This window comes from Rhamphochromis longiceps, linkage group LG18 (genome assembly GCF_057381845.1).
Source record: "Rhamphochromis longiceps isolate RC_006_pf linkage group LG18, R_longiceps_female_GT1.1, whole genome shotgun sequence".
In the NCBI taxonomy this organism is placed as follows: Eukaryota; Metazoa; Chordata; class Actinopteri; order Cichliformes; family Cichlidae; genus Rhamphochromis; species Rhamphochromis longiceps.
In genome coordinates, this window is record NC_140574.1 from 24,716,447 (window position 1) to 24,738,784 (window position 22,338).

General features: G+C 42.8%; 2 protein-coding genes across 2 annotated transcripts; one reads left to right on the forward strand and one right to left on the reverse strand.

The window, feature by feature from the left end:
* Nucleotides 1-501: 501 nt before the first annotated feature.
* On the forward strand, nucleotides 502-18,822 carry LOC146648359 (uncharacterized). Its single transcript, XM_085390226.1, has 5 exons — nucleotides 502-1,004; nucleotides 1,606-1,922; nucleotides 13,738-13,799; nucleotides 16,140-16,350; nucleotides 16,673-18,822. The coding sequence occupies exons 2-5, from the start codon at nucleotides 1,796-1,798 to the stop codon at nucleotides 17,170-17,172; spliced, it is 900 nt and encodes a 299-aa protein (XP_085246352.1). The 5' UTR covers nucleotides 502-1,004; nucleotides 1,606-1,795; the 3' UTR covers nucleotides 17,173-18,822.
* A 1,095-nt stretch (nucleotides 18,823-19,917) lies between these two features.
* Nucleotides 19,918-21,494, reverse strand: ptger4c (prostaglandin E receptor 4 (subtype EP4) c). Its single transcript, XM_085388591.1, has 2 exons — nucleotides 20,640-21,494; nucleotides 19,918-20,511 (listed from the first exon to the last, which is right to left on the reverse strand). Exons 1-2 carry the CDS (start codon nucleotides 21,492-21,494, stop codon nucleotides 19,918-19,920), a joined length of 1,449 nt encoding a protein of 482 aa, XP_085244717.1.
* Between the last annotated feature and the right edge of the window lie 844 nt (nucleotides 21,495-22,338).

Here is a 22,338-nt window from a genome sequence, read left to right on the forward strand (position 1 = left end):
GGTCTGGGGACTGTCACATGCCCATCCTTCAAATAACAAGCCCAGGCCAGGGTAGGACATTTAACATCTGAGGGCATGAGTGAGTGTGTGTACATAATGACGTCCCGTGGGTGCATGTGTGCATGGAAAGATGACAGAAGACTACAGAGGCACAAAGGGTCAGGGAAAGGACCCAACAAGGGATGCAGAAATAGTGCAGGGCCAAAGTCTTTCGGGCCGACCGTCATTTGGGGTCCCAAATGGATCACAACTCACCTATGCATGTCTCAGTGTGCGCATTCACGTGGGATATACTGAAATTCTCGACATTTATCAGTCCCGGTGTGTAAACAATGAAGGCCAAGAATCTTCCACTGGAACAGTTTTCTAGAAACGCTCCGTGTCCATCCCATATGACAGTCTCCCCCACTCTCCCTCCCTCCCTCCCTGCTCCCAGCGCAGGAACAAAAAGACATCTGAGCCATGCAGATGAGGAACAAAACTCAGAGCACTTTGTGCAGCCGCCACTGCGCTCCAGTTTCACAAAGTCTCTGACAGGGGGAGCGGCGCGCTGTTTTTACGCATAGCCTCCAGTCCAGCAGCCTATTGTAGACATTGTAAAGTAGCCGCGTAGTACATTTGTGGAGAGGACACAGCTCTGATAAATGGATACCTGAGTCCAGAGTAGAATAGCTTTTACCAAGAGAAAAAACAAGATATGCGCTTTTTGGAGACGCTGCGTAAATGCGTGACGCATGGACTTTTTTCTTTTTATTTTGACCGACAGAGGAGAGGTTTTCTCCGTTTTAACTTCAAATTTCAAATCAAATCAAATCAATCAAGCCAACAGATCCACAAAAAGAAGACAAAAGGGCTTTCCATGTGATTTTTTTTAACCAAACCGTGACCGCACAGTCTATTCCCGGACGTTTTGTCGTAAAAGAGACGCAAATCGTGCTTTGAAAACTTATTTAGTCATTAACCATAAGAGCTGTTTGGAGACAAGACCGAACAGGTTACTAGAGGTAAGAAGCGGAGAGTCATGCCTGGAAAAACTGGCTTCTTTTCATTAAACGCTGGTTTGACGTGTCAGCGGAGACGTAGTACAAGAAGCAGATTGAGGGCAAACATTTCTTGCACTTCTGACTGTTTGACCGACTCTCCTCGCTTTCTCTTTCTCCGTGTTGAATTGTTTGTGTCACCGCAAACAAACTCCCCGCTAATTAGATTTTATATAGGCAGTAACCTGCCAACACCAGTTAGCTGTAGAGTTTTATTTTCTTCGTCCTGGGTAGATGTAACCGCCTGCAAAATGTCTTTCTTGACAAGTCATTCGGTCTCGTATTTCAGACCAGAATATCGTTTCCTTTAGACAGCTTCAGATATTTTTGAGAGGGCTTGTAGAAACAAATATCTTGAAGTTTAAAAAATGTTGATTTTTTTTCATCACAAATAATACAGAGTAACAAAATAATGGTAACAAAAAGATGGGAAACTGCCCCATCCTTTGGTTATATTTAATTCATAGTTCAGTCAGACTTGAGAGCCATATAAAACACAATGAACTAACTTAACTCACTGGTTATTACTGTGTATTTACCATCCACTGTCTCTGTTCTTGTTCAGGGTGCTGAGGCTCTACAAGAAGGACTCCGGCCATAGAAAAAAAAGCATTTTTGGCCCCACATAAAGGAGGAGGAGGCGCTTCTTGCCTTGAAGCTGAGACGTTTTTAGATGGATTCTTTATGTCTGCTTCAGCACCGGAGCAGACGGTCTGCTCTGAACATTTGCAAGCCGTGACAGCACGTTACAAAACATGACGCATCGTAGCGTATGGATTGCCAAAAACATGAGCTGCTGCACCCAGCGCGGAAGAAGGAGAAGAAGAAGAAGCGGCTTCCCTGTCCTCTGCGGTGCGGAGCAGGACGCGCGCAGGACAGCTGGTAAGGCGCCATTCAGGGTCCGTGCAAAGTTGCTCGAGAAGTGATTTAAGACTTTGTCACAGCGGTTTAGAGTGATGGTGCTAATATCTTTATGCTTGCTGTAAAAGCAGACCGGGGCCTCTTGTCTTCGTGTTTGCTGTGACAACACTGAAATGATCGTTTGATGTTTGATTTGCTTTCACTTCAGCCGCTCTCAAACCTCCCCGCACGCACCTGCCAGCTGCTTTGGACTCCTCTGACTCTTAGGATCACTGTGACCTGGATTCAGAGCTGGGCTTCATTCACTGTTTATTGGGAGGGCATTAATGAAACGCAGTCTCGTAGGAGGGTAGTGGATGTGTTTGTTCCTGTGGTGTTTATAAAGTTAAGTTATATGAGTTATAGTCAGAAGTGTTTACAAGGTGCCAGAAGGGGAAGGGGGGCCTCGGAACTGCGGAAAAATATAAATCAAAGGTACTGTGGTTTTATAGGTGTGTGTGTATTCTCAAAGAGAGGACAGTGGCAGTCAGAAGTCCTCCAGTGTGATCCCTTCTGTGGTGGGCTGCAAATCTAAATATCAAAGTGCCGATTACACACATACAGAGAGAGAAACAGAGAGAGAGAGACTTACAGCTGCGTGTGTTCTCCTCCTTTCCAGAGGCTTTGAGGGGATCATGGCCAGATGAAGTCTTTAAGCTTCAGGTGTTGTGACATTCAGGGTATTTTGTGTTGATCACTCTGGCTTTACCGCTCTGTTACTGTTTCGGGATCTATTTCAACTTTAATCTGTATTCTTCTCGTTCCTTGCATTCAGACTTTCAGCATCCGGTGATTTCCCTCCTGAAATGTCAAGATTTGTCTGCTCAAAAACGTGATTATGGCTAACTGACTCACACATTTGTACATGAACTTTCATGCTTACACTCTGACTCAATGACCCTGTGACTCACACAGTCATATACATACAATGTCTCTCTCACACACACTCACACATGAGGCCCATTTGGAGGGAGGCAGGCCTCTGATGTTCAGAGCCACTGAGAGAGTCAGCAGTGTTTTCTCGATTATTCTCAATGAATCTCTGTGTGTCCAGGCGCTTTGGCATCACCTGAGACTTGTCGCACGTCCCCAGCAGGCGTCGCCCGCTGAATTTCTGTAAAGGCTGTGAAAACTTGTCATGCCATTGAAGCGGCCTTGTTTTTACTTTACTCTGGATTGTTTCAAAATCTCCAGTTTGTTCTCAGGAGGAACCTGAGGGTATGGCCTCGGCTTCAGGCATCTCACACTCGCCCGTCACGCTGCCACAGCTTTCACTTCCTCCAGTCAAAGGTCATGGGGGTCAGTGGCCCCGCTGAGGGTCAGGTACAGCCGGCCGGCATGCTCTCTTTTCCAGCAGCCTGCTGATGTGTGGTCTGGCTTGTTTTAACTGGCATGTGGCTTTGCAAGAGTTAGCGTGCCGTTTGTTGGTGTTACGGTGTTAACTCTTTCTTAATCTGACGCCAGCCGGGGTCGCAGAGGAGCATCCTCGTTGATAGACTTGGATCCGCTGTGACACTATTTGTCTTCCCCTCTGGTTTTATTACTCACTAAGCCTTCATCCGCAGGGCCTGATACCTCAGTTATTACGCGGTGTGTTTAATTTAATATTCTGGGACATATTGAGGATAAAAACACTCATATCTTTTTTTTTCCTTTAAAGCAAGATTGCATCTCTCAGATTTGCCAAAAAAAACATAACCTCTGCTTCTGCTGACAATCAAGTGGAATGAAGTGAGGAAAACAGCAGAAGGTAGGGGGAACATTCAGTCACTTCTGGAGGTTTAAAACAAAAACAAAAAGTCCCACAAAGTTTGGAGCAGAGTTGTTTTACGGGGGGACTTTAAACAAAGTAACCATAAATCTTATAAACTGATCATATTGACAATTTTAACATCACACATCTGTCTCACCAGGCAAAACCTGTTAACTTTAAAGCAGATGAGAACTCGACAATTCAGTACAAATAAATAATATTTACTAAATATTGATCATTAGAACAGCATCCATCAGAGCACAGAGGTTATTCTGAACATCCTGCTTCTCATAGGTTCATTTTGTTTGAAAATAAATCTTTCATTACAGCATGTGTGCTTTAAATCGAGCTGCTCAGATTAGAACGACTGATAGAAAACTGAACTCTTGTTTAACCTTCAGAATGGCATCATGAGGATGACGTAACACTGTTTGTTATCAAATTAATGATCGAATTGGTGAAAATTAACAGAATGATAATATTAATAATTAATCAGTAAAGTTTACTCACCAAGCCACTGACCTATCAGATGATCCGAATTTTTTGTATGCCTTCAAGTCGAAGGTTAAAAAGTGTCTCCAAATAAGAACTCACGTTGTACGTCTGTCGTGGGAATTTAAAAAGAAACGTGATCGCAAAGTAATTAAAGTGTGACCAAATACCTTTTATGCCTAATCGTCTGATAATGTGTGGCTGTATATTTCCTGGATTAGTCATATTGACAACACGAGAGATTAAAAAGCAGATAAAGCCTTGTGCTTTTAAGAATAGAAAAGCTGATTTCCATCACAAACAGTGAAACCTACTCATTGTTCACTGAGCACATTAATCTGACTGACTTCAGATTAAAGCATATGATTCATTTCACAGCAATACTGATGCAGTGCAACATTCAAGCAATACACCAGACCACAATCTTTCCAGATTAATGGACACCCGTCAGTAAAAGATGGATGCGTGCTCTGCGCAGGGAGGCTTGTCTTCGTCTGCGCCTCTGCTTCGGTGTGTGTAACGTTACTCTGGCTGTTTTGTCCCAGCACTAATGGAGAGAGCGCAGGGAGAGAGATTGATTATGCAACGTGAGGTGCCACAGGGCAACTTCAATCTGGAAGTGCTTAGAGTACGCAGCGAACCACAGTGATTCCTTCAGGGCAAATTGAAGGAGGCATGATCTGACATAAAGGAATTTCAATTTGTTAGATGTATTCCTTCAGACAAATGCTTCCCATGCTACTTCTGTTTTCTGTGTCCCTGCTTTTGTAGCGCTGGACAATCTCGTGTAACTACACAGGGGGAATTACTCCTTTCTGTGATCTTGGATTGTTTTCTTGTTGTCGAGCACTTTGGCTTTTTTTTTAAGTTCAAACACTTTAAATTATTTAGAACAAAGCAAAAGTTAATATGTTTGGAGCCGCTGATGAAACATAAAGCTTAACCTTTGTGCTTATCGTAAAATCTTCCTCTTAAAACAACTTTTTCTCTGAATACTGAAGAATGTTAACTAGCCCAGCGCCATGTTTGTGTCTCTGAGAGCGCTTTTTGATACAATAAGCTGTATTCTTCTGAAATTAGCAGGTCAGATTCATTAATCATAGCGTCTGAGGGCCGCTTTGAACTATCAGGCCAGGTCATTAGAGCCAGCCTGTCTGGGGTGGGAGAGGGTGACACGGAAACACTTTGGAGAGCGCTGGTTCAACCAGACCCAAGTCACACTAATAATGACCTGCGTGTGTGTGTGTGCGTGTGTGTGTGCGCGCGCACATGCGTGTGTATGTGTGAGAGAGAGAGAGAGAGAGAGAGAGAAAGAGAGGGAGTGTGTGTCACTTATAACCACTTCTCTGAGAGCTATTCTCAGGCACAGTGTGGGCTTAATTTGAAGAAATAACAACATGAGATTGGAACAAGAAAAGGTTGCAAGGGTGCAGGAGGGGGGGGGGGGGGGGATTATGGGAGAAGAAATTTCAGTGTGGGTGTGTGCATTTGTGTGTGATTTGCACTGCCAGTTTTTCCTGGAAATATAAGCTTTACAGTGTTTTGGCGGGGGGGGGGGAGTTTATGACAAATGCATGTGTGCGTGTGCATGTGTGTTTTCTATCTATTCCTGTCCATCCCTCTGTGTTCTCCCCCGCTGTCCTTTCTGCGGCCTTTTAAGCGCTGCCGTCCTCACAAACACCGGAAAGTGAAATCCTATCCTCCGATCATCACTCCAGCATAGCTAAAATGTGTTCCCATTTAAGGTGAGGCTCAACCAACGGCTCTCTGTGTGGCTTCCTTTTAAAACCAACTTAATCAGGCAGGAATTTGGGTTATTAGGGTCAGGGACACTGGGAAGCAGCTTTAGTGAGAAGCAAAGTGAAGGGAAGCGAGACGGTGAGGACACAGATGTGTCGCATCAGCTGTTGCTGTCTTTAACTCATGGGAAAGCAGGCGGTGCGCAGAGAAAGGTGGTGTCCCGTCTAATTTACCTGATCGGGTCACGAGACGCTTACAGGTCTGATGCATTGTGGGATTCTGTGTGGATAATTAGCGATAACTACACTATAGCTAAACTTTCCAGTGACCCTGCACACTTAATCTTGTCTAGAGGCGGTGGTACTAAATTCCAGCTGATGTGGAAAAATCTAGAAGGTTTATATGCTCATTATACCGGAAACCTACTGAAAGCTTGTGTTTTTCTAGCTCTCCTGCTAATTTTAGCAAGGTATTCGCCACTTTAACATCTAAAATTTAGCAACAGATACAAGCAGTGTCAAACACAAGCTATCAGAAAAAATCACATAGATTTTGAATTACTCTATTATTGATTATTTTGGGCTGACTGGGAAACCAGTTGTGTGAACGACAAAGCAGTTGCCCCGATACTCAACAGATTTGGAGAAACATTAGCATTGATTCAGTTGTGTTTGTGTCCTGCAAAGTTAGCAACTAGAGGGTGAATTCATTGAAACAGTTTCTTCTAAAGTAGCAGACATTTCCTTCAGATGATGAGAACAAAACTGAACTAAAGTAAGAGTGAATGCTGGACATGTTCCCGCCACTTGCAAATGAAAAGCTTTATTGAGTGCAGTTAGCTTAAAAAAGCTAAAATAACCTCTCTGTTGCTTAGCTGAACTATCGAGCCTTCAGATCATTTTCTGAAGGTTTGTCACTGCGAATGAACCCTTTACACATCACATGCTGACGTCTGATCCCTTTTCACTACAAAAATATTGAGTAGTGTAGGATGTGACAACATTCGCCATAATTCATAGACTGGGACATGTGCAGCAGCAGATGATAATGGATCAAAACCTCATATCTCAGAGCCTTTTTGCAGCACATACAGATATCTGCAAACACTGATGATACATAATAAAATTATTGGGGTTTTTTTTTTGTTGTTGTTTTTTTTCCTAACACCTCAGTAGGTATTACTATACTTCTGGCTCTTGGAGGCTTTAAACCAGTTTAAAAAATCAATGTGCTTTTTTCCCTCATAATGAAATGTAACTGACAGATTTATGCAAACATACAATCAACAGAAACATCAAACGCCCATTGTATGACGAATTTCTCAAAGAAGGTGTAATTAGTAAGGTCCATATAAGGCATGCAAGACATGTAAAAACAAATGGAAGAGTCTGATTTGCATTTCTGAAATTTCACACCGCTGCAATGTGGTCACTTTACATTTTTACTTGCTTAGTCATACAATACGTCTGATAATTTCCTCTCCGTTGGCTCTGTTACAGCCTCAGCTTTCTGCTTCATTGAGAACATGTTTCCATTCGTGGAGTCAGGTGGCTTTGGCCATTCAAACGACGACAGCGTTCTCTCTCTCTCTCTCTAACTCAGTTGCAATAAAGCCATCAGGGCTGCCGCTCAAGGTGAGCGCGCTGGTCATGGATGACACTTTTATGACCCGCAGAAAAATGCATTTTACCGTGCTTGTTGTGACCCAATGATCCCAGCACTTTGACAGTCTGCCATAACTCTTTCTGGCAACCTGACCCTAAATGTGTGAGGGCGTTAATCTAGAACTGTTCCACTTCAAACACATTGCTCCCCATGAAAAGTGCTTCATCCCACTTATCCCACCAAGAAACCATTAAACACTTTTTTTTCCTCTGGAGTTTCCTCGCCTCAGAGAAAGCTGCAGGGTCAGTGAAGTAAATCACTTATCACTCAGGTTTACTATTAGGCAGCCAATAAGTTTAACTCCAATAGGTATGTCTAATGAGGTCCAGGTTGTGGTGTTTAACTGCTCGAGTAAAGCATTTTCTTTTCCGTTCTTTACTTTTCGATCCAGATTAAAGCTCATTCTAGCAGTATCTCTTAAGTTCATGTGGCAAATATGTAAGCAAACAGCTGCCTGTTTACACATAATGTGATAAGACTTCTGTCCACGTGATGAATGTAGGAAGCAGGCCTATCAACTATCAAAGAAAATTACTGGTGGACTGAAATTAGAAACTGTCTATAGCAGCCGATTGGTCGCTGGGGCTGCAGAAATCATACATACACCAAAGGCTACTCTTTTTAAGTATATCAAATCATTTCATTAAATAACAATAGACTCTAAACCGTCCATTTTCTTCTGTTTGTCCAGCTCAGGGTTGCAGAGAGCTGGAACCTATGTAATGCAGAGTACACCCTGGTACAGGTTGCCCGTCTGCTGAAGGGCTACCACGGAGAGACAAACATTCACACTCGCAGTCACACATGCAGCCAATTTAGAATCATAAATTAACCCAAAAGATGCTGGAGGAAGCAGGCACAGGGAGAACATACAAACTCCAACCTGCAGATTCAAACCCAGGATCTTCTAGCTGTGAAGTGGCGGTGCTAAACCACTGTGCCGCCCATATCTGAAAGCTGTTACCTGTGTGAAAGACTGTCAGACACCTACGGGCTCAGATGTTGTCGCTCAGTTATAAAGATGAAGACATGTGGTGAGGTCATACGGATTCACTCCTCACCATCCTCTTCCAGGCACTGCGGTGTCCACACCTCTGATTATCCCGGCCTCCTCTGTGTGGCCTCAAGTATGTGTGCGTGTGTGGGAACTGTGAAAATTTAACAAAAATAGTTCGTGTTTCTGTGGCAGGGAAAGGATTACAAGAAAAGACCAACAGGCGGAGAGACTGTACGTGCACACATGTGTGTGTTTCGGGGGGACCTATCTGAACCGAGGCATGGGACCTGCTATCTGTTTCTCATTTTAGCGCCGTTCTGTGGTTTTCCAGCAGTGACAGGCCAAGGAGTGGAAACTGGCACTAACGAGCAATTACATCCTGCCTGCCTGCCAGGGATTATGGGATTACAGGCTGACCGGGCTTCAGTCTGCGCTCCCTTTCTGCACTCTCATTTTGTCATTCCCTTGCCTTCCTTGTGTTCGCGCTTATCTTTGCTTTCAGACCTCTCCCATTCAGTGGTTCAATTATCTTTTTCTCATTTTTCTTTCCCCTGGAAAGTAACCCATTGTCTATTTTTAATTCTCCTTACTCGTTTGTTCATTATTATCTTATTCTCCTTATCGCTCCTCCTCCTCTTCCTCCTCCTCCTAGCCTTTTCTCCTTTTGACTTCATGGCCCCCTCACATAGTTTAAACATGCTGTCGTTAACCGCTGAAGAGTGAAATTGGTTTAGTCGTAAAGGGGAAGAAAGGACACTTATCAAGAGCAAAATACATTTAATGTGCGTGAACTTTTAATAAGAAGGGTGAAAATGAGAAACAAAGGGTAGAGGGTGAGAGTCAGGAGAATGGCACGTTAATGTCTGAGTTTAAGCCGTAGCCCCAAATTACAAATTTGTCCCAGAAGACACAAGTTTTTACTGTTTAACGCCCTGGAGTGTTTTGTTTTGTGCAGATTAATGAAAAAAAAAACCCTGAAAATCCTGTCAACAGCATGTTACAAGCAAGATTAAAGTAAAGTTCACGCTGGTTAGATGCATATATCTGTGGAGCTTTGGGGCACAAGCTGATATTATGCTACCTTTTCGAGGGGACCTCCCCAGATTTCTTGGTGTCTGGTAGTGATCAGGCGGCTCTCCTGGTGTTCAGCCTCTTTCTCCTCTTACAGGTGTCTTTTATTGAGCCAGCGGTGATTTACTGTACTCTTGTTTTTCTCCTCGCTCCTGCAATCAGGCACCGTGGTAGTGACAGGTTAAAGCTGGAGGTCAGAACATTTTACCGGCGTTCACACAGCAGAAGAGAGAGCGACTCTAATAGGAAGTTATTATCGGCGTTTGGGTTTTGTGGGGAGACTAAACACCAGAGAGCTTGGAGCTTTTTTCTTTCTTCACAATAGTGAGAGGTTTATGGAGGCTCTGTGAGTAACGCTCAGGTCTGTAATAGTATACAGTGAACCCACAGATCACTGATCAGAAAAACATCTTGGTGAGTAATAGACGGGAAATCAATGTAATATTTATACGGCCTTACAAATGTACAGTATAGCTGCAGAAAAGTTCAGGGAAAAAAGAGTGTTTGAGACAAATGTGTGACAGATGTGTGAGGTATGTCACTAATGAGGCCGATTATGACTCAGCAAGTAGAACAGCAGATTCTGCACAATATGTTTAAATGAGGATGAAGGAGGGCCTAAATGATTCTTTGGGTTTTATTATCTTATAATATATATTATATTAACTTTTATCTTTCAGACAGAAAAGTGAAATCTAAAGAGAGACATTTTACTGACTAAGCTTATACAGTTGCTTTTTTTAAAAACAAAATTTAGATGCTGTGTTCCCCTAAATGAATCCCATATTGCACTCTTATATAATAGAAAAGCATGTTTCTGTGTTGCATCACTTTTGTGGTTTGTATGTTTTGATGCTCGTAAGATGAAGGCCCAAATTATCCCAAATTATTCCCCGCTTCAGTTCAGCATGCATTCTGTCCAGTTAACTGATGTTAGTTTTACACTTGGGTCCTCTTTTCTAGAAGCTGGTGTCTTTTCTTATATCTTAAATAAATATTCCCAGAACACAGTCCGCATCCACCCTGTGCAAGCACTTAAACACCATTTGGAGTAGCTATGCACTCCAGTCCTGTAAGCTCCGCGAGTATTAACTGGCTCTGTCTTCATGGGTTGCTCTCGCTTTTGGAGAGGTTGCCCACTTAACTAACTGTGAACAACAACCGCACCGCCGAGGAGCAACAACGTAAATGGAAGGTGACAAGAACTCTTTGCTGCAGACATGCAGGCTGATGGACAAACCAAAGCCTTTAATCAGCCAAACAAGGAAGAAACAGCTTAGCTGTCTAAACACACACACACATATACTGTATATATCAGCAAGCTTGTGTCAGTCTGCAGCTCTTCAGGACCTTCAGTGGTGTGCTCTTTTTTATTTCCCCCTCTCTCCACCCCTCAACTCCTCCACCCATCTCTGAAAAGCCTGGAGGCGTCGGGCTGTAAACAGCTCCACAGAGCCGGCGTGAAATGAACCAGCAGACAGGCCCATGTAGACTCCCAGCTCATTGATCTAAAAAGGGCTAAACACTCCCAGCTGTGGCATTAGGGGTTGAGAATGGCACCTCTCCAGAGACTCGGTGAGGATCTGCAGCCCCGTGTCCCACTTCACACTGCTGTTAGTTTCTAAATCAGCTCAGAGACAGTCGGAGATACAGAGCCCAGGAGTTGGAACGCTTTGGCTTTATGTCGCAGCGGCGGCGTCTGTTTTTCTGGCTGAGTTACGATCAGTTTGTCTCTCAATGTCCTCTTGTTCCCTCGCCCAACCCTCAGTGTGTGTAACCTCACTTTGCCTGGACTGGATCACCACAGCTGGAACAAGCAGGATTGCATAAATGCACCAACAGGTCTTATCAGGACCTGTGATCCATAACCTTTTGTCAGTCTTCCATCTCACTGCACAGACAGAACTTCTTTGTGACTGTTAAATAAACATGGTGCGCTGCATATCGGCGAGATCTATAGAGACGTGAACGGTACACGCTGGAATACGCTACAGTGGGCGTGCAGTGTTGCTGTATGTAGTTCAGTGCCAAAGTTACACAAAGCCTCTCAGAGATGATAGATGTGGTTTCAAAGATGTTGGAGGTAATTGTGGGCAGAGTGCTGTTTCAGAAAAAAACATGTTCGTGTCACATTTAAACAAGTCAAGCATACATCGCTGAAGTAATTCATTTATTAGCAGGCAAGCGGGGAAATTTCATTTACAAATAGTCACAAAGCGAAAAAATGAATTTAAGCAGAAATACAAAAGAGACAAAGAAGGCAAAGACTAAATGAAAGTGAAAAGTGAAAGTTTGGTCTTTAGGCTTTTAAATAAAAATCCCTGATTTGGCATCTTGTAGACTAAGCATCACCTGATTATCTCATGCTTTTAACCTTAATTACCTCATGTTTTAACCTTGATTACATCATATTTTTTAACATTGATTACCTCATGTTTTTAACCCAGATTACATCACATTTCTAACCCCAATTACCTCATGTTTTTAACACTAGCCTTGGAATATACAGAAATCTCGATCCAACCTCAATATTAATTGAAATGTAATCAAAAATCAATCATACCTGCATTTTTTTATGCTAATTAACCTCCTAGGACCTGTGGACATCACATTTTGGGTTATTTAGACTAAAATACTCAATTTGTCTCTACATGGGCCTGATATCCACTCACGAGGACATTATACTGCTACTGTTCTATCAAAATTTTAAACAAATATCCTCATATGTGGCGCTTATTTTTCTTAAAAACAAAAATAAGGTTAAAAAAAATCTGGTAATTCTTTGTTTTTACATTCATCAGGTCCCAATAAGCCCAAATATCAAAGAGAAATTAAAAATTCATGTCGTGGAAGAGTTCGGGTCTTAGGAGGTTAATATAGTTCCTTGTTTTTCCATTCATCATCATTTATCTAATGTGGACAAAATGTTCCTGAAATTTGAACATAAACAATTCCTTGATAAATGGGCACCTGCTGACGAAGATCCTGTAATATGATCAAACGCTCCAGAATGGCTACTAATGGACCTTGTGATTACACAGTGTTGTTGATGGCTGTTTCTGAGATCAAGGATGAACACTCAATCTCAATCAACGCTCACGATATATTTGGGTTCTGGTCTAATATTTGGACAAAGAAATTGATTCCAAGATGCTCCACTGGACTTTCAGAGTGGCAGCTGAGGTGTGTGTATATATATATATATATATATATATATATATATATATATATATATATATATATATATATATATATATATATATTATAGTTCATACATGCATGTTCCCAGTCCAAACACCAGCTAATCAAATTATTCACTTAACCTGTGAACTGGTTACCTTTAAAGCTTCCAAGCAGTGTGAGCCACTGTTTTGGTGTCCGGCTGCCTTTGTTGAGCATTTTAAAGATGTTTTTCTTAAGTACTAAAGCAATATAAAGAAGAAACACCTACAACTTTGTGATAGTCTGATCTTCTTTGAGTTCCCCTTTTGGGAGGCCACAGTTTAACCTGATGACCTCATGTTGCAGGCGCTCCGCAGCCAGCACAATCCTCCACACAGCACGTACTATATATAAACATCTGCATCCGTGACACTTCTTATCACCTGTCCTGCATCTCTGTGGTTTTTGTCTGGGACCTCCGTGAAGTGCTCTTGCCATGCCTGGTTCCCCCTGCTTGTACCTCTGCCACAGGAATAACCCTAAAGAATGCCTTTGACAAGTAAATTGCAGATACTGGCTTTTGTTGCCGGACTGGGGTTGTTTGCATGGATGTATGAACAGACAAGCCAACACTAGCCACAGTAACTGGCAGCATACACTAGTCTCTTACTGAAGCAGCAACCAAAACATTGTCCTCATGTACTGAGGACGTGATTTATGTGACATGTCGGCTTGCTCAGGGGCCCATGGGCCTGTTTTCTTTTACAGTATCTGGACAATTGTGAATGTATACACACCATATCGCCCGCATGTTGTCCCTTTAGTTTATGTTATCCTTTTCAAAGGAGTTCTAGGAGGAGGAAAGTTGAAGCCTTGTTCTTGTTCTTAAATTCCTCTGTCCCTCTCTTTCTTTCCAGGTGGGACCAGATGGAGGATTCGGAGGGCGGATAGACAAGACGTTACTTCTGCAAAGGGCAAGGTTTGTCTGCAGCAAGCACACTCATACTTACCTCTCCTCCAACTTCTGCCTGTTTTTCTCTTCACCTCCTTTCTGTTCTCCATCTTTTTCAAACTCACTTAAATGAAATCCTCCTCTGTACATATAAGCTCACCTTATAAGTTTTCAGTTTGACTGTGCAGACCACTATAAACCAGAGGAAGAGTTATGTGTGTGTATAAATTGTTAATGAAATCCATCCCCACCAGACTCAGAAATGAGCTTTTCATGAAGCCCTGTCAGCACCGAAGCTTTCGGTGCTAAATGATAAGCCGGCGGACGGAGCTTGATCCAAGGCGGAAATAAAGCACAGTTATTTGACTTAAATATCACTGAAGATGAAACAGGCTTGAGACAAAGCTGCCGCTGCAGCTCTTTTGAGGGGCTTATTAAAAACCTGTGTGTTTTAGAAGCTCTTCTGAGTAGAATCTTATTATCTTTATCAGTTTTATATCTGTAAAGCTCCCCGTCAGCTGAGTTTTGTGGTTAGGCAAATTATTCCTCTGGTGTTAACTGATATTTGTTTGTAATTACACTTCTCTGAAAACTCGCTGCCTTAGAAACCTTAGAACTACTCTACTTACCTTAATATGTCTTAATATGTCTTATACAATCTACATTAAAGAACTGTTATAGATAGATAGATAGATAGATAGATAGATAGATAGATAGATAGATAGATAGATAGATAGATAGATAGATAGATAGATAGATAGATAGATAGATAGATAGATAGATAGATAGATAGATAGATAGATAGATAGATGGATGGATGGATGGATGGATGGATGGATGGATGGATGGATGGATGGATGCATGCCAACCAGCTCAATATTTCTTAGTGCAGGAGGAAGAGAGCTCCAGAGCCGAGGAGCAGAGCGACTGAAGGCTCTGTTCCCCATAGTGATAAGGTGTGAGGGTGGAACAGTAAGATGAATAGCAGATGATGATCTGAGAAGGCGGGAAGCAGTGGTGATATGGAGCAGGTCACACAAATATGAAGGAGCAGATTTATGGATACACTTGTATGTAAGAAGTAAGATTTTAAAATTTATCCTGGCTTCTACAGGCAACCAGTGAAGCTGCTGAAGAACTGGAGTAATATGAGCTAGTTATGACCCGAGCTGCAGAATTTTGAAGAAGTTGGAGTTTATGAAGGGACCTTTTAGGGAGACCAAATAGGACGGAAATTACAGTAATCAATACGGGACGTAATAAGACTATGGAAAAGGATGGTAGCAGCATGGGAAGTGAGGAAGGGACGGAGTCGGTTAATATTATGTAAGTGGAAGTAAGCAGACCGGGTTATGTAATTAATGTGAGACTGGAATGAAAGCGTATTATCAAGTATGACACCCAAACTCTTAACCTGAGGGGAGGGAAGGGTAGGAGAATTTTCAATGTTAATGGAAAAGCTGTGGGATTTGGTTAAGATAGATGGTGTACAGCCTACACATCTAAATTATACAGTGTTTTGATCCTTTTTAAAAAAAAATCACCACTCACGCTGTTTCTGAAGTTTTGCGTGACCTGATGTTGACACGGTTTAAACCAGGGGTGGGGAAACTCCAGCTCTCAATGGCCAGTGTCCTGCAGGTTTTAGATGTGTCCTTGATCCAACACAGCTGATTTAAATGGCTTCATTACCTCTTCAACATTTCTTGAAGTTCTCCAGAGGCCTGGTAATGAACTAGTCGTTTGATTCAGGTGTGTTGACCCAGGGTGAGATCTAAAACCCGCAGGAGTTCTCCACACCTGGTTTAAACATTTCCACGGTAACAGCGGCTTCCACAAGCAGAGATGTCACTTTTATGATTGTGGATGGAGTAGTTCTTTTCCACGCCATCACCATTAAAAATGTTTTTTGTTGAAATAAGGTTGATAAAACAGATTCGTGGTTTACAGGAGCACAGTCATTGTTTCGGTCTGCTTTGGATAGTCTCAACATTCTGGCTCAAAATCCCTATGGAGAATGTGTGGGACGTTTACTTTCAGAGGTACTGAGGGTACTGACAATTAGAGCCGAATTGTCTGTAAGTTGATATTATTATCAATCTATTGGTATCGGTATTTATATTGACTGACAAATGAAAATTAAACTGTAAATAACAGCTGGAAGAAGAACCTTCAACCATGTTATGAGGGTTCACCTTGCATAGTTTGTCCACCAGAGGGCACATTTTCCCTGCAAACACAACAACCAGCTGACCAGAGCGGAGGACTTTATTAACTATACATAACACATTTTAGGGAAATCTTTTTATGTGTTTGAAAGAGAATATATATCAAATAAGAACCAGCTGACATACTCTGTCTTCTTAGGTGCTGCTGTGGGTGCTCATTGCTTTGCTGCCTCTGGTGGAAGGAGCTCATATGAAAGGTGGTGCTGGTGTGGGATCAGACTCAGGCCACACTGTGGGCCTGCTGGGAAACCAGGAGGAGAGACAGCTTCCTGTGACGCTGCCTGAAATGGTGGAGGATAAGGAACAGAAAGAAGACAGTGACCCTTACTCTACTTGGCACCCTCTTTATGGTACTGAAGCTCTTTGGAAAGTGTTTTTGAGTGACTGATAACGCTAAAAAGCTCTCTCTATATATACATGTGCAGTCCATTTACTATATAAGTCATAGCACATAAGCTTTACTGAGCAGTACTAGAATGGAAAGATGGTTGAGAGAAGTCTGAGCCTGCTTTGTGTCTCAGGCCTTACAATACACTTACACGTGAAGTCATTTTATATTAAAATGCAGACGTGAGATTGTAGATTACTTAAGAAATATACCCCACTGCTCATAATTCTGTAAACTGGTGTTCACTCCCAGCCTACCATTTCCTTTCTTTCCTTCTCTTTCAGACCCTTTTGTAATGGATGAGGTGGATGACCATCCCAGCAGTCGCTGGGTAGGACGATCACCACGCTCCTCTGATCCCACAGAACCTCAGCCCAAGGGATCATCGAAGAAAAAGAAGAAGAAGAAAGAAAAGCAAGAAGAGACAGAAACAAGGAACAGAAAGGGTAAGGGGAGAAACGGACACCCGAAGCAGAGCAGCAGGCACTGCCGTGTGGAGAAGAAAGAGATGAGGGTTCGGGATCTAGGACTGGGATTTGATTCGGATGAAATCGTCCTTTTTAAGTTCTGTGTAGGCTCCTGCCAGGCCGAAAGAACAAACTATGACCTAGCACTGAAAGCACTGCTGGAGAATGGCTCGCTGCCTCGACGCACCGCCCGCAAGGTCAGCAGCCACCCCTGCTGCCGCCCCGACCGCTACGAGCCAGTATCGTTCATGGATGCCAAGACCACGTGGAGAACCATCCAATCGCTCTCTGCCGCCAGCTGCATGTGCATGGGCTGAATGATGAGTACAAACAGATAAGTGCCCAGGATGGATAAAGCTGAAGAGCCTCTGGCTGGATAGTGTGTGTGTGTCTGTGTGTGTGTGAGGCCCCGTGTTTAGGATTTGGCCATATGGGGGCACTGTCTCACACAGAAACAGAAAAGAAGAAGAAAAAGAGGCCACTTGTTTGCCTCCCTGATACATTTCCTGCTGAGAAGGAAGTGGGCTGGCCGCAGCTGGACATTAAGGGCCAAGGTCAAAATCAAGAGACTGAGGGGGAGGTCATTAGGGAAGCCCAGTCTGGATACTGTTCCCTCATTAAAGGGTGAATTCTTTTTAACTGAATAACCGGTAATTAATGCAGGATACTAAAGCCTGGTTATTATACACAGAGACCTTCTTCATGTGTTTGATTTCATTTGGGCGAGACCTGAAGGCTGAAGCTCAAGCGATGTAAAGAAAATTTACAGTTAAAGGACGCTTTGTTTCCATTCAGACCATTCATGCTCGGTGAGAACAGGTGTTTCCACAAGATTCGTTCTCTTCCCGCACACAGACAGGGACATTACATTGTGTCTTCTCTATGTTCAGGTGAACTCAGCCAGATGGATGCCATGCATCTTCATGTATTACTGTATAAAAGTAAAGTATATTTATTTTGGATAAATTATTATTTATTTATTATGGCTTCATATGAGAGCTGTTTTTATGAACTCTATTGTAGATAATATCTATTTATTGCCAAGATTCACTTTTCATGTCGACAGTTACTTGTGCTCGCATACAGTACATTTTTTTTCTTTTCCAGATGCTGATTTTCACACTTACCCAGCACAGAAAGTCAAACTTTGGCTAAACAGTTTCTTCTAGGCAGAAGTAGATTGGATTTCTAAAATCTGGTTATTGATATTTTTTTCTATTGAGCAAAACAATATCCAAGAGGTCAAATTCTTATTTACTTTTCATCCCAGACTAACGGATATTGGGCAAAAATGGACCAACATTGAAACAATGTGGAAGAACTGATAAATATTGAATTTTGTTTACTTTGAGAGCATCTAACATAATTGAGTCTGGTGAGATATCTGTGTTTGTGGTCACCTTTGTGCTGGAAATAGTCATTTAAACTTTAATACATACTGCATTGTATGTACAGTGTGTAGTGAAGAGGATCAATTATGGTTTTCCTTTGCTGTTACATTGGTGGATGCTCTGTTTTAAACACTAAATACTGAGGTTATTGTATGAACAACTAATCCCAGTGAGCCAAACACTCAACTTCAGACAGTTTCTCGATGTGTCTTCAGAATAACCCCAGCCTTGATGACTGACATCAGCCTTTGACCAAGTAACATACTTACCAGTGGCCATGTTTTGTGTCCTATCAGTCCCAGCAATTTTGTGCTGACTAAATGCTCTAAGATATGAACTGAAAGTTATGTTTTACAATGCAATAACTTTGTTTGATTTTTTTTTTTTACCAGCTATCAGTTAAATTGTTACCGACCCAGAATTTTAGAACTCGTGCATCCCTAATCTAGACGACAAGACCTTGAAGGTGATTTTTAGTTCTCATTCATACTCTCACTATGTCGCTCTGTCCTTATTATTATTATTATTATTATTATGATGATTATAAAGCTTCCTTTATTTTTGTATGTTATTATCCTCTAAGGGAATAAAGTTTTTTTTATAATATACATCATGTTAGTACACCTATTATTCAGACTATTCTGTCCAGTTATCTGTGCAACAGTTACTGGTGTGAACTAACACCACAACTTAATTTGCCGATGAATTATCCTGTAGCGCCACCTGCTGGACTAGAATCTAAAGCGAACTGCAATGCTCGTTTTGACGCGAGAGGAACTTGCTGTCCTGCCACCTGTCTGCTGCCAGCTGGTGATGTCTGCTTTAAAAACTTATTGTTCTTTATTGAGCAGAACAGGCAAAACCGGTGATTTCGCTGCCTTTATTTATCTGCACAGACCAAATAACACATCCAGTAAGCACCTGAGCTCACACAGGTGAGGGGAACAGTGTTTTTTTCTTCTTCTTTATTTTAAAATAAGATTTGATCACATTTGCTTTTTACAACAGCAGTTATTAAAACACGAAAGACATTCGTGGTCCTCCATACCTGCATCATGAAGCACTGTTACATGGCACTGAGCGAGTTGGCAGCATGTAGAAAAAATAAATAACTAAATAAATTACACCGCCCCCCGTAAAAGAAATGTAGTGCAACAACACATGTAAGGGCGTCGCATATTTAAAGAGTTTTAAACCCATGAAATGACAATGACACGCACTTTATTTGTACCCACGGGGTATGAATATTTAAATTTCCAAGTTTGGAAATTTCTTTTATTACGGTAAAAAAAATCTACCACATACTGTTCTGGCTAAACTTTTTTTCTAAGGTTAAGCAGCATGAAGAAGTAAATGTTTGGTCTCTGTGATTCTTTGGAACTGACGTGGTTCTTCAGTTCACAATCTACTGTTGAACTGCTGCGCTGGATCACGTGGATCAAACCTGAAGCACTTTGCTAGTTTTCAGCTCACGTTAAATCATATGAAAACTGTTACCTGCTGTTAATGGTGACGTGCTGATTACTGCTGCAGTTGTTACTGGATATTATTTTACACGATGTGACACTTGGCGGTTTAAACCGATCAAACGTGATTAAGTCACAGTTCGGAGATCTTCCCCGGTTTGGCCGAGGTGCTTGAAAACTGCTGTCGGGAGTTCGTGAACTTCACTCAGAGACACTTCGCAGACTCACAGGAGCTCGGTGTGCTGAACGTGCAGGTAACGATGTCCATTCTCCTTATGTGCGCAGGAAGCAGCGGCGTTACGCTGCGCCCTGGAGATGCCTTGGCTGCCTCCTGTTTGGAGTTACCCTCCACCTCGTCATCACAGCCAAGGGTCGCGGTCGATTCGACGCTGAACGGGTGAAAGCTGACACGGGCCGTGTCGTACTCCCACGCTTGTCTCAGGGCAAAGTCTGTAAAAGATTTATTCTGGATGAGTCCGTGATGGTCCCGGTCGTTTCTGTAGCTGGATGTGCGTATGGAAGCGTAACTGGTATCGTTGCTGTTTAAAGACTGTGGAGAGTTTTGACCCTCTGCCCAGCCGATGTTGTCGCCGCCTCCATCCCTGACCCTGTTAACTGTTCTCTTTAGCTTCTCGCAGCCCTTCAATAGCAGGTTTTTGCGACACAATATGTACACCCAGGGGTCTAATATGGGATTGAACGAGGCGAAGCGGACTGCCAACAGGTCGCTGCGATAGTCGGGCTTCATCCCAGCAGAAATGTAAGATGGGCCATATAGTTGGTTAACAAAGATTCGCACCTGTGAGACAAAAGCATGACAGAAGATATCTGAGTTATGATATCAAATAAAGCTAAGACCAGTAACTGAATGTGCACTGGGTGCAGACATAAGAGAACAAATAGAAACAAATAGTCTGTTGCCCTTACCACTAATGGGATAGAGCAGACCAGGAATACGATGGTCATCAAGATCATAAGCCAGAACATTTGGATCTCTGCCGCAGAAGTGACCGAAGGCAGCCGAGGGAAGCGTCGACGGGAGCACCCCTGCTCACACAGCTCAGTCCTGACTATTCCTGTCCTCTGGTTCATGCCCACCAACGTCCTGCACACCGCCAAGTTACACAAAACAGTCACTGCGATCAACATAATCATCACGCCGCCGTACAGAAACGAGTAGCAAGCTCCCAGCGGATCCATTGCTCTCCAGTCGAGAAAGCACCAAGTCCCGGGGATTTGGCTTACGTGCTGTCCGAATCCAAAACTGGGCATAATACACAGCACGATGTTCGCCAGGTAGGTGACCAGGAGCGCAAACCGCGCCATGGTTCGGTCTATGTGCTGGGAGTAAAAGTACGCGTGATTTATGGCCAAGTATCGCTCCACAGCCATAGCGCACAATATAGACATGCCGGCGGAGCCGAAGAAAAGCATGGAAAAGGAAAAGAAGTGGCAGAGCAGCGCTCCCCCTGGCCACCGGCTAGACACGTACGTGGCGATTACCACCGGGCTCGTGAAGCACGTCCCCAACAGGTCCGTGATGGCCATACCGCAGACCAGCGTGTAGAAAGTGGTTTCCTTCTGTTCTTTTTTGGAGACACACAGCACCACTATGGCGATGAGGTTTCCTAGGACGCCCACGGCGAACATGGTGGCTGAAGTGATCAGAGACTTGTACTCGAGCCGAAGCGCAGGGAAAGCGCTCTGGTTAAGCGAGAGAAGCTGTGACGGCTCAGAAACGTTTGTGTCCAGTTCTTCAAACGCGGCAGTGTGGTTGATCATTATTAAACAAAACAAAAAAGCAGTAACAATGCACGAAGATTAAAGCACGAAGGACTTTCAGTGACCTTCAGAAAAGTCGCTCTGAAAAAAACAAAATGCTTCTCCAAAAAAATGAAGAGGAAAAAAAAATCACATTGCGTGGAATCTTGTGCTCATAAACGCATAAAGCACACAGCAGTGAAACGTATGTTGTGTTCCAGCACTGTGTTCGGATCCCCGCATAACCACAACAGGTGTGCCTGTTTTTGTTTTACACCACTCGGATTTGCTGGTATTTAAGCTCTGTGCTGATGTCAGGACAGTGACGTGCGGGCTGGAAGCGCGCAGGTTTCCGAGGATCTCATGTCTCAAAGTACAATCATGCGTCTTTTCCCCGATGGCCTTATTAACCCCGCAAGTAAAACTCCATTAGTCTCAGCTCACTAAAGCCGCCAGGCAAATGACAATAGCTGGTATCGTTTAGTGATTAAACTCCTTTTGTCTAATTTTTGGACGGACTTACAAAGTGTACGCCATAATAACCGCATTAAATAGGCTACATTTATATATCTCTACAGCCACGTAGAGCAAAAGGTTAATCTGTTTTTAATAACTTATTTTACCTGAAATTTTTAAATAATGATCACAAATTTTCATAATAAAAATACAAGCTCTCACTGATTCTCACCGATTTCATAAGGAGGCTTTCTGAGATTCACATCATGTGAGAATGCTCTGGATTACGGCTCACTGACGTGCAGTTTGCAACAGTATCCTCTTTATATGGTCCACATATAAAGGTGGAGATCAGCAAAAACTAAACTTCAGCACCAAGGTCAGCGCCTCCCCAGCAACTGGCACCACT